Source organism: Rhododendron vialii, chromosome 3a (genome assembly GCF_030253575.1).
Source record: "Rhododendron vialii isolate Sample 1 chromosome 3a, ASM3025357v1".
In the NCBI taxonomy this organism is placed as follows: Eukaryota; Viridiplantae; Streptophyta; class Magnoliopsida; order Ericales; family Ericaceae; genus Rhododendron; species Rhododendron vialii.
Window position 1 is genome coordinate 10,992,901 of NC_080559.1, and position 12,841 is coordinate 11,005,741.

The 12,841-nt window shown below is 40.3% G+C and overlaps 1 protein-coding gene and 1 pseudogene across 1 annotated transcript; both read left to right on the top strand.

The window, feature by feature from the left end:
• The first annotated feature begins 932 nt into the window (after positions 1-932).
• On the top strand, positions 933-3,863 carry LOC131318857 (uncharacterized). The gene is made up of 4 exons (XM_058348869.1): positions 933-1,134; positions 2,264-2,484; positions 3,343-3,525; positions 3,690-3,863. Exons 1-3 carry the CDS (start codon positions 954-956, stop codon positions 3,457-3,459), a joined length of 519 nt encoding a protein of 172 aa, XP_058204852.1. The 5' UTR covers positions 933-953; the 3' UTR covers positions 3,460-3,525; positions 3,690-3,863.
• Positions 3,466-5,284, top strand: LOC131321105 (factor of DNA methylation 1-like; annotated as a pseudogene).
• The last annotated feature ends 7,557 nt before the right edge of the window (positions 5,285-12,841 follow it).

The following is a 12,841-nucleotide window of genomic DNA, read 5'->3' on the forward strand; positions in this document are numbered from 1 at the left end:
CTTCGTGCAAGTAAAACACCAATTAAGGGTTGAATCTATTCTGTCTCTCCCTGTCTCTGAGTAGAGGAAACTAAAGTTGACAGAGCAAGTATAGACTTGATTCTTATCTACGAGGGAGCACCGCGAAAAGACCACACCGGATGAGTTTCGGATTGGCTCTCTGGCGTGAGGATGAGAAATGTGCAGAGCAAGAAGGAAAGTACAAGGGTTTGAGTGGGGTAGAAGCATGTACCTCTTTAGGGTTGCTCTCAAGAGGTATTTATAGAGTTCTCCTTGCTTACTCTCCAAGTACGCACATATGCCTTGAACGTGTTGGCTAGCATCACTATGACGTCAGGGATAGGGCTGATAACCGTTTCCAGGATTGAACTAGCACCCCCATGTGCGCTCATCATTATCCTTGGGCGTAACCGCCAGGGGTGATGTCACACACACGCCACCACGGAGCGAGCCATCCTCCTATGCATAGGAGCAGTCTATTGAGCATGGCCGAGCCTAGGAGCTCGGCATCGGCTATGCGACCGTGAGAGAAGGGTTGATCGAGAGGGAGCCTTCTGTCCGAGCTTGGCGCCGGCCGAACCTAAGAGTTTGGCTTCCGGCGGGGACTTCGTGAGTAGGATTGAGTTGGGTGAGATATCCCCTACACGGGCTCGGTTGTTACCGAGCCCAAGAGCCTGACCTTTGTCCGAGCAAAGACGACGGATGTAGGGGGGTACTCCCGCACGTTGGCGCGGAGCACCCTGGCCTAGCCCCAGGCCGACTCCAGAAGGTGCATTTGCAGCCTAGCATTCGAGGTGGTCCGAGCCATATAATTCGGCCCACTACATATTTTGTCTGCATTAGTAGTTTTAGGAATCTAACTTTGGTATCCACCTCGTCATCATCTCGGAATTTATCACAATTTCTGTAACTTCTTTACCTTCAGCGGTGCAGGCACTTCCAATTTGATTCAAATGGAAAATGAAATCCTTGAAGAGCTCCGAAGAACATGTACTCTGGTTATGAGCCTTGCCAAAGAAGTTGATGTCAAAAATCAGAGATTGTGGGATCTGGAACGCAAGTATGACGAGACTTCAGCAACTCTAGGCAGGATGATTGCAGAGAAAGATAGGCTGCATCAAGCATTTGCTGATGGTACATCATGCTCTTTACAAATGCTAGAAGTATTTGAGTGTGCAAAGGGTGTATAAAGTTCATGGCTCTTTTGGATTTTGTGTTATCTTTTCCAATTTCCACTTCATCTTTGTATTTGCATATGTATTAGTGATTCCAATGGTGAACAACATTCCAACATTGGAGCTGTTTGCTTTTCCTGGTTGGCAAACATTGTCATTTTACCGTTCCTTACTGTGAATCATGGTAGATTAAAGCATTCAGGCATTCGCGAATTTTGGTGTCTCCAAGTATACTAACATATGTAAGATTTGTGGCCTCTTGGTTAGCTCATGTATTAGTGTCAACAAACCAATTATTTCAAGGTTTGGTGCATTCATAAGTTGCAGATGTCCCGTTCAGTGATACGCCTTTCTTGAATGAGGTGAAAATGTTAGCTCTTGGTACAGTTTTTATGGACATTTCCCACCTTTACATATCATGGGATGCATGAGTTCAATGCCTATGATGGTAAACATCATTTGTGTATATGTTTTACGAGGAGTGAGAAAGAGAACAGACATTCCTCTAGGCCAGAATAAGGCTCATTGTTCTGAGATGGTATCTAGAAAGTGTTCGCCAATTGCCAGGCTCCCGATGGCTCCATGTCACAGAGCCCGCTTAGTTTTTGATTTTTTTGGAGAAAACATGGGAATCTATGATTGCTTGAAAGTTATTTCTGTCGGTCGATCTTTTCCTAATGTGAGGTGTATAAGGGATAACTAGGCATGTTATGCCTCTATGATATCCATGTAGTTTCATCGGTTGATTCATGTTCTCTCGAGGTATATTGGGTGGGGATGAGGGGGTGATAGGCTACAATTGCCCCAAGTCAGGACCAAGATTCAAGGGGCACCATCTGTATACATAACCCTCTCCCTTATTGTTGCCCTCCTGGGAAAAATGCTGGCTCTGCCATGTTCTTTCCTTGCAGTTTCCATCAAAATTGTATGAGAGAATGTGGTGGTCTGAGCTGGTCAGTCTCCGAATTAGTTTCTTTACTTTCTGCTTGTTGGTTTTGCGTTGGGGTCTTTCACATAGATGTTTCTGCTATACCATCGTGCAGGATATAGAAGTTATTTTCCTTCACTAACATATCAAGTTCTCGCAGAAATGAGACAGATGGAGTTCATTGGGGTACAAAATGAAAAGCTGAAGCTCGAATTGGAATGTCAAATGAGGAATATGCATTTCATGAGGCTACAAAATGAGAAGCTGAAAGATGACTTGGTAAATCAAAGTCAGGAACTTGAGCAACAAGCAAAAGAAATGGAGAAGCAAAGGGCCAAAGTTGATCTTGAGCGAAAAAACTTGCTTGCTGAGAAGGAAAAGGTATGTTTGTGCATTAAATCAACTCATTGTCTCTTTAACAAGACTATAGCCTTCTTTCTTGTTTCTACTTGTATAGAATCATGACTGAATTGGTTCAAGTTCTACATCAGGCCTCAAACCTTTGGAGAAAAAACAGGCCCACGAGTTGGTGTTACCTAGTGTGAGCATTTAAAGTATATATGCTAGTAAGTAAGGTGGAAATCATATCCATCCCATTAAAGCTTAAACAATTAGGTAGAGAGTTTCCAATTATATTAAAAGATAACCCGTTCCATACCCAACCAATGTGGGATTGTATTCTTAACATCCCCCCTCAGCTTTTCAAGATTTTTCATGTGTAGCCTCTTTTTTGGCTCTATCATTGTGCAACCTTTTTGTTTGGTCTGTTATCGTGGAGTGTGGATGATAAAGTTTCGTAAAATGTGATGGAATGAGCCCTACTCTGATGCCAAGGACTGTTTAAAGTCTTCCCTGTAAACCTGCTGAAGTCTTTAGTGGGGTTTGGTTTACATTCAGATTCTAATTGTTTTGCTCCAGTAACATGTTCCCATGTTGACATGGTTTGTACAATTGTACTCCTGAAATTCAGATTCTAATGGCTGATGTATGTTCCAATATATTGCGTTTCTGGCCAGCAAAGAAGTTTGGATAAAGTATTTAGCTGTTGGTGTAAAAAGAATCATATCTAACTTGTTGCAAATTATATTGTCATTAATTTGGTTTTTTATAACACTACTACTCCACCTTTGGAGCATATTTTTTCGTTTATTTATCTAATTTTCAGCACAATTCAAGTTTGCTTAATCATTTCTTAATTTTCCTTTAAGCTGATGTGAAATTTGGTCAGGAGTGATGCAGCTGAAAGATCAGAATGGCTTTGAAGATGACTATAGCTTGAATATCCAGCTTGATGCTTTGAAGGAAGAATTGGCTGAAAAAGTTGATGACTTGCATGATATGGAAACCCTTAACTAGACACTTATACTTAGAGAGCACATGAGTAATGTTGAGCTCCAGGATGCTTGGAAAGAATTGATCAATGTGAGCACTTGATCTTCATGGTTAAAATGTTGAATAGAAAACCAGGATAGCACCACCCTTTTAGAATATGACACGTGCCACGTGGTTCTACTGGAGTACAATTATTGGAAAATTAATGCGATTCCAAATACTTGTTTGAATGATTTTCTTGTCTTCCGATATAGGTTTTACCAAATGTATTGGATATAGTGACAATCAGAGTCAAAAGGATGGGAGAGGTTGATCAGAAACCTTTCCAAGATGTATGTTTACAGAGGTTCTCTGGTGAGGATTGGGAGGTAAGAGCTGTGGTGCAAAGCTCATTGTGGCAAGAAAAAGTGAGATCCAGGTTGGCAGCCTTTTAAAAAAATGACCAAAGATGGAAAATTGCAGGTATTGTTAAATTTGTTCTTTAGCTATCTCAAACACAGGGCGCTACCCGGTTTTTTTTTTTTTCTTATCATTTTCTTTTGTTGCCCCACACTATGTTAATTTAACAAGTTGCAAAAATCCAGTGACCAATACATGCATATTTTTGTTCAGAGGAAAGGAAACAAACCTATTTCTGAAGTAAAATACATGGTCAAGCTGGACATAGGGGAGTTGTGTCTATCATTGCTCATGTCACATGATTCTTTGCCTTCAATCTATTGAAATTTCAAAAGGACTAAGAGCATTAACGAGGAACCACTTGTTGGCTCAACTCCATAGATTTAGACAAGGTAGCTTGTCGATGGAAAGCTACTCATACCAAAGGGCACACATTAAACTTCACTGATGGCAAATTCGTGTATGGAGTTCCGTGGGTAAGCATTTTAGGCATCACTCTCTCCATAGTGGTAGCAAAAAACTAGATTTAAGATTCATTACAAAGATCCATGCACCAGTTTATTTGAGCAACCAATTAACTCAACTAAAGGACAAGAATACTGGAAACTCAGTTTGATTTACACCGGTCTCTACTCTCGAAACACATGTTTGTTGGACACCTTTTTTCCCGTTATTTTTCTTAACTTTTTTTGCTACCTTTGTTTTGCTTGATGTTCCCTCTTTTTTATCTTATGATGAAATTTATTCCTTCTGTTTATTACAGTTCCTTTAAAATGCAGGAAATAATCGATGAGGAAGACAGTAAGTTGAAAGAATTGAGACGTCTATGGGGTGAGGCAGCATACAATTCTGTCGTCAATGCTCTATTGGAATTAAATGAATATAATCCAAGTGGGAGGTATGTAGTGAAAGAACTCTAGAACTTCAACGAGGTAAGGAGAGCGTGTTTAAAAGAGGTAATTGATTGCATAGTCCAGCAACTGAAGAGTCTCAAGTCTCTTAAACGCAGAAGGTGACAGGGTTAGCGCCAACATCCGGTCCTACATTTGGCAAAGTTCCTATCAGTAAGCTACACAAACTACAAGCATAGACGATGACAAACTATGTTTTACAGCTTCTTGTTTGGGTCACTTCATGGTTCTTTATTTATTGGAGAGGAAAAATTCTCTCTTCTCATGTAAGTGTTCACCTGACCTGGAAGCATATATTGATGTAAAACACATACACTATATGAATCAGGAACAGACCTTATCTTCCGTGCTTACAGATAATGTACCTTGGCTGTTGGAGGCGTACGTGCCCATTGCCTAGGCAGGTGTCCATGACTCCATATCGTGTCACAAATTCATCGAAGATTTGCTAGGAGCTATGTCTGTAAAAAAGTTTGGCATGACAAAAGACATTTAAGCAGTGTTTATCGTGACGTTGCTTGATGTAAGTGCTAATTATGGAACTTGTATAGATCAGTATTCTAAAACAAGGAATTAATCGTTGATTAATTGGTGGCGAGGCCTATCCGATTAGGTCTGACTAACGAGTAATCGCCAATTACTAATTAATATGCACCGATTAATCGCCTTTAATCCGATTAATTGCTCAAAGGTGGCCGACCGCCCGACTAGCGCCTAGCGACTTTTAGAACATTGGTATAGAGTAATTGAAAGGCAGAGACCCTTTGTAACATCCTTTTATCTTTGAGGTGCTTAAATGCTAAATTTAATAACTTAAGGGCTAAAGTGCAATTTTTTTTAAATTGTGCATGTGTGCCGTGTGTGTGTGCTGATGTGTTGAGTGTGTGTGGGTTTCTTCAAAGTGGACAAGGGCGAGAGGTGGCCGACCGCCCGACTAGCGCCTAGCGACTTTTAGAACATTGGTATAGAGTAATTGAAAGGCAGAGACCCTTTGTAACATCCTTTTATCTTTGAGGTGCTTAAATGCTAAATTTAATAACTTAAGGGCTAAAGTGCAATTTTTTTTAAATTGTGCATGTGTGCCGTGTGTGTGTGCTGATGTGTTGAGTGTGTGTGGGTTTCTTCAAAGTGGACAAGGGCGAGAGGTGAGTAAGCAAAGCGTGAATAGGGAAGGTGGATCAAGTGGTCGAGGGACTTTCTTTCAGTGTTTCCGTTGTGGTTCTCCTGATCATCGTGTTAGAGATTGTCCGGAAGCAGGCAAGGGAATTAAATGTTACAATTGTGGTGAAATGGGGCACATGTCAACACAGTGTCCAAAATCTCGTGCGCCGGCAGCATCGTCAGTTGGCAACGTTCCTGTTGGACGCGGAGCTTCGAGTAGTTCTGTTGGTCGTGGTGGTGGAGTGAGTGGTTCTACTGCATCGGGTAGGGTGTTTGCTATGACACGACAGAATATTCAGGCTACTCCGGAAGTGGTGACAGGTACCCTAGTAGTTTCTGGTATTTATGCACAAGTTTTAATTGATCCAGGTTTTACGCATTCTTTTGTGTCGAACGTGTTCAGCATGTGTTTAAATAAACCTTGTGTGCTATTAGACACTGCTTTGGCGATATCTACCCCCATTGGAGAGGTAGTGATAGTTTGGGTGTCATACCCGAATTGTGTGGTGTGTGTTAATGATAGGGAACTAGAGGCGAATTTAATTCCTTTGGTTATGTCTGATTTTGACATTATTCTTGGCATGGATTTCCTATCAATGCATCATGCATCTCTAGATTGTTTTAATAAAGAAGTTGTATTTAGAATACCAGGTGAGGCGGAAATTAAATTCTATGGTGATAAACAGGTCCTTTGAATGGTATGATTTCTGCATTTAAGGCAGCAAACTTGTTGAGAAAGGGATGTCGGGGTTATCTTGCTTTTGTGGTTAACACTGAAAAGAAACCACTAGAGTTGGCCGATATTCCTATTGTGAATGAATTTTCGGACGTGTTTCCAGACGAATTACCGGGAATTGTGCCTGATAGGGAGGTGGAGTTTACTATCGAATTGCTACCAGGGACAAATCCTATTTCTATTCCACCTTACAGAATGGCACCAGCTGAATTGCTAGAGTTGAAGATTCAGTTGAAAGATTTGGTGGATAAAGGGTTTGTACAATCGAGTATTTCACCTTGGGGAGCACCGGTTCTTTTTGTGAAAAAGAAGGATGGTACCATGCGTATGTGCATTGATTATAGGCAGCTGAATAAGGTTACAATTCGAAACAAGTATCCTTTGCCTAGAATTGATGATTTGTTCGATCAGTTGCAAGGGGCAGCCGTCTTTTCCAAGATAGATTTGAGATCGTTCATCAGATAAAAGTGAAGGACAGTGATGTGTCCAAAACAGCTTTCCGAACGAGGTATGGCCATTTTGAATTTTTAGTTATGCCTTTTGGGTTAACTAATGCTCCTGCGGTATTTATGGATCTAATGAATAGGGTGTTTGAGCCATATCTGGATTCGTTTGTTATTGTGTTCATTGATGATATTCTGATTTACTCTCGGAATAAGGAGGATCATGAACGGCATTTGAGAACCATATTGCAGACTTTGCGAGAGAAGCAATTGTACGGTAAATTGAGCAAATGTGAATTTTGGCGTGACAGCGTCGTATTTTTGGGTCATGTAATTTCCAGGGATGGTATTTGTGTTGATCCGAAGAAGATAGAAGCAGTGGTGAATTGGGAAAGGCCAATTAATGTTTCTGAGATCCGTAGTTTCCTTGGCTTGGCAGGGTACTACAGAAGGTTCATTCAAGGCTTTTCTGCTATTGCATTACCCATGACAAAATTGACAAGGAAGGATGTAAGATTTATTTGGTCTGAAGAATGTGAAAACAGTTTTCAGGAGTTGAAGACAAGATTGGTAACAGCGCCAGTGTTGACTATACCGAAGGGTAATGAGGATTTGGTGATATACAGGGATGCTTCACATCAGGGTCTTGGCTGTGTTCTGATGCAACGGGGTAAAGTTATTGCGTTTGCGTCGAGACAACTGAAAAATCACGAGCATAACTATCCTACTCATGACTTAGAGTTGGCGGCGGTGGTTTTTGCTTTGAAATTGTGGAGGCATTACTTGTATGGGGTGACTTGTGAAATTTACACGGACCACCAGAGTTTGAAATATTTGTTTACGCAGAAGGATTTGAATTTGAGACAAAGGCGGTGGATGGAGTTAATCAAAGATTATGACTGTTCTATACACTATCATCCGGGGAAAGCCAATGTGGTTGCTGATGCTCTGAGTCGGAAGACAACTGGGAGATTGGCTTGTGTTCAATGTACACGCGTTGATATCTTTAGTGAGTTGGCTATGATGGGAGTAAAGCTGGCTTTAACAAAAACTGATGCTTTGATAGCTCAAATTAGAGTGAGGCCTGTGTTGATTGATCGCATTCGAGAAACGCAGTATGAGGATCGAAGGTTGAGGGGATTCAGAGATCAGGTGAGAAAGGGGAAACGAAAGGATTTCACGATTTGGGATGATGGAGTGCTGATGTACGGGAATCGGTTGTGTGTTCCTAGGAATTTAAACTTAAAGATGGAAATTCTGGAGGAGGCTCATAATTCACCGTATGCAATGCACCCGGGAAGTACAAAAATGTATCGGGATCTTAGAGAACATTATTGGTGGTATGGGATGAAGAAGGAGATAGCTTGGTATGTGGCTCGTTGTTTGGTGTGTCAGCAAGTTAAGGCAGAACATCAACGACCCGCAGGTTTGTTGCAAAATCTTCCTATACCGGAGTGGAAATGGGAGCATGTGACAATGGATTTTGTGACAGGTTAGCCGCGCTCTCAAAAGGGGAACGATTCCATTTGGGTGATTGTGGATAGATTGACAAAATCAGCTCATTTTCTGCCAGTTAAGACTACGTACACTACAGATAAATATGCTCAGATTTATGTTGATGAGATTATCAGATTGCATGGGGCGCCTGTGTCTATTATTAGTGATAGAGATCCTAAGTTTACTTCTAGATTCTGGGCTAGTTTGCAGCATGCCTTGGGTACTTCTTTGAAATTCAGTACCGCTTTTCACCCTCAAACGGACGGGCAATCTGAACGAACTATTCAGACTTTGGAGGACATGTTGAGGGCATGTGTTCTTGATTTTAAAGGCAGTTGGGATAAATACTTGCCGACAATGGAGTTTGCTTACAATAACAGTTACCATAGCAGCATTGGCATGCCACCGTTCGAAGCGTTATATGGCAGAAAGTGTCGGACTCCTATTTATTGGGACGATGTGGGAGAAAGGCGTATATTGGGACCGGAATTGGTACAACAAACTGCTGATGGTGTTAAACTCATAAGAGAACGGTTGAAAATTGCGCAAGATCAACAAAAGAGCTATGCTGATAAAAGGAGGCGAGACTTGGAGTTTCAAGTTGGTGACCGAGTATTTATTCGTGTGTCTCCTTGGAAAGGTGTTGTACGTTTCAAGGGTAAGAAGAAATTGGCTCCAAGGTATATTGGGCCATATGAGGTCATCGGACGAGTAGGAGCAACGGCGTATCGTTTGGCTCTACCAGCGGAGTTGGCACGATTACACGACGTCTTCCATGTTTCAATGTTAAGGAAGTACATGCCAGATCCATCTCATGTCTTGGGTACGGTACCGATGGAACTAAAGGGGAACTTGACCTATGTAGAGGAACCAATTCAGATTTTGGAGCGAGAGGAGCGTGTCCTTCGTTCAAAAGTAATACCGTTAGTAAAAGTGCAATGGCGTAATCATTCGGAGCGGGAAGCTACATGGGAAACAGAGGAGTCTATGCGAAAGAGCTATCCGCATTTGTTTGAACTTAGTAAGTAATTTCGGGGACGAAATTTCCTAAGAGGGGAAGGGTGTAACATCCTTTTATCTTTGAGGTGCTTAAATGCTAAATTTAATAACTCAAGGGCTAAAGTGCAATTTTTTTTAAATTGTGCATGTGTGCCGTGTGTGTGCGCCGATGTGTTGAGTGTGTGTGGGTTTCTTCAAAACAAAGAAAACAAAAATAAAACAAAAACAAGAAAATCCATCAGGTTGTTCCAACGTGAGAGAGAGAGAGAGAGAGAGAGAGAGTGAGTGAAAGAGCAGCGTGGAGAAGAGGAAGAAGAAGGAGAAAAGAAGAAGAAAATTAGAGTTAGGTTGATTGAAGCTTAATTAGGTGATTTCCATCTCCTTCAAGGCTGAATTTCATGTTTTTCATGTTAGGTTTCATGTTTTACATCTAGTATGTACTTGATTGAAGTAATTAGAGATGGATTGAATCCATAGCAGAAGGTTTTTGAGCTTGGAGTTGAGTTTATTCCTGAAAATTCGTGTATAACATATGAATATGCATAACTGTGTTTTGAGTAGAGTTGAGCCTGTCCTGTTTTTGACGAATTTTTACCATTGACATACCGATCATGTTATTTTCTGGTATTTTTACTGTAGATGCGTCTTTGGGTGTAGTTTATGCTGTAAAAATTTCAGAATTTTCTGAGAAACCTGGAAAAAGATAAAAATCTTGAACCGGACTGCAGTCAGATTCGCGTCTGTACTGACAGCCCAGACACATGTTGGAAAAACGGGCATAACTTCTTGCTCGGGTATCGGTTTTACGCACCGTTTCTTGATTCCTAAACTAGACTTGTATATCTTTCTGAATCTGTAAAGATTGTGCCTTAGTTTGGTCTGAGAAAAAGCAGTTTTGGTTCTGAAATTAATAGTTTGGTGATTCTGAAATTCTGGGCAGGTTTTGTAGCTGTGTTCTTCATCAATTTTGTCATAGTTGAATATGCTTACTGACTATGGATGCTACTGAGTGTTAAACATTGATCAATTGGTGAAGTTTTGGTGTTGGAATTATTGGAAAAGATTGAGTATGTGATTTTTAATGAGCATTCGATCGCAGACTGTTCTGCCGGGTCTGTAGTTTCTATTTTAGATGTGTTATTTCAATTGAGCATATCTTAGTCATTCGGAGTCCAATTTGGGCAAATTTTATATCTAGATTGATGTGCTAGAAGTCTTCTTGCCAGTGGTGGTGGTCTTGTAGTATTCTTTGAAACTTATAGAATGCTATAGTCAGAATTCGATCAATGGTTCTGCTAGAAAGTGTGTGTTTGTGAGATTTTTGGCTTTGAGGTACAAATTGATGAATTTACTTCTTTGCTTTTGGAATTAAACTTTGAGCTCATATGTGCGGAATATTTGTTAGGTTCGGAGACGACAACGAGTACCGCAGCTCCACGTAGGGAGTGACTGCGTTGGTTTTCTTTTTGTTGGAGACCGAGGTGAGTGTTCGATTCATAGATGTTCTTCAATTGGATTGAATTTGTGATATTGCACTGTGACTTCGTGTCGGTGGGCAACAACGGCCAACGGCCGGACTTTGTGTCGTGCCTTTGACTTTGTGTCGATTCAATGGCTTTATGCCAAAATTATGACTTTGTGTCGAGCTAGTGACTTTGTGTCGGATTAAAGACTTTGTATCGATTATTTGCTTAATGCTTAATTAATGATGAACTTGGATTTATTGCCTATATTGAACAACATCCATGTCTCATATACACTCCTGGAACTCGTTTGGGGTTCCAGTTTTGCAGGTATAGGTCGGTGTCCACTACAGGTCGCGTTTTGCATTTTGTGACTCGCTCAAGAAGTGCGTAGTTGAGGCCTGTGGGAGTCTTTGTCTCCTGGCCCGTAGATGATTTTGCTTAGTTTAGTTTTGGATAATAGTTGGTTATGTAAAGTTTATTTCTTGACAGACTTCCGCTGTAGTTTGTAAATGAAAAATATTTTTTTTTTGATGTAAATAAAATGTGGCTGTTGAACTGTAGTTGTTCGTTATTCTTGGATTTGCTAGTAGCTGGTTGTCACGTGTCGTATCAGGATAGGCCGATGAGGTGCTATTCCGGAACGGGGCTTGACACCCTTTTCCTTCTTTTGTGTGTGTGTGTGTAGATGTGGATTTAGAGAATCCAAAAACATTACACACTATCTTGGTGTTAGTGTTACTATAGTTGCTTCTATTTTCTTCTTTGGCGTAGAAACTTGGGCAGAAGGATCTTTTCTCTTTCCTGGATATGCTGTTAGCTTTAACTAAAAGTTCATGCGTTTGAAGAGTGATACCTTTATCGACTACCGTCGATGACCTTGGTCTAGTGCGTCACCGGACTGAACTAGTCTATTTTGCTGATTTTCAATGAAAACCGGCCGGTTCGGTTCTAAAAATTCCTAAAAATTTAATTCGGTCCAGTTTTCGGTTTAGAAGATTTAAGGACCGGACCGGACCAGTTGTATGCACATATGAAAAAATTGCGCGGAGTAGAGCTCAACCTTGGAGCTAATGCTTTTGGAGACTCGCCTTTGATAGGGCTGTCCAAGAAAAATCGAGAATCGTGAAACCGGACCGGATCAAACTGATCAGTGAATTTTGGATTGGATCTGTGGATTAATGAACCGTGAAATTGGACCGGACCAAACTGATCAGTGAATTTTGGATTGGATCTGTGGAATAATGATCCTGACACGAATTTGAAAATTGAAAAACCCTGAGATACGATTCGGTCCACGGATTTTCATTATGAAACCGTGGATTAACCTAATCAGACCGTGAAATATTTAAAAATAATAAATAAAAAATATTTGTGTGTAATATTTATAGTAAGTAAGTATATAAATTTTACCAATTGATTTTATTTTTTTTAGCAATTTTATCTTAATGTGATACTATTTGCTTGTTTTGTGAAACTAATTGGCATTGTTAGGTTTTATGGAAAATGTGTAGATAATGCTTGGAGAATACGTGACTAGAATTTGCATATTGTGTTAGTGAAGCCATTTGGTTGTTGACTTACTGTAGCTAATCTGGAACTCTGGATAATACTTGTGTACTTAGTGGCCGTTCTGGTTTCTTAAAAAAAATATTTTTTGAAAAAAAAGGTAATTTCAAGTTTAAAAATTACAGTATGTGTTTACGTAAATAATTTTTCTACCAATATGAATTTTGTTTGATAAATCTCATTAAAATCTTTTAAATGGTGCAAAAAAAATTAAAAAATATATTTTTC

Bases quoted from the DNA above. Each gene is read 5' to 3' on its own strand.
- LOC131318857 (XM_058348869.1), top strand. From the start codon at position 954: ATGGAAAATGAAATCCTTGAAGAGCTCCGAAGAACATGTACTCTGGTT. The intron at 1,135-2,263 runs GTACATCATGCT...AAGTTCTCGCAG, and splicing joins GCATCAAGCATTTGCTGATG to AAATGAGACAGATGGAGTTC. The intron at 2,485-3,342 runs GTATGTTTGTGC...GGAGTGATGCAG, and splicing joins TGCTTGCTGAGAAGGAAAAG to CTGAAAGATCAGAATGGCTT.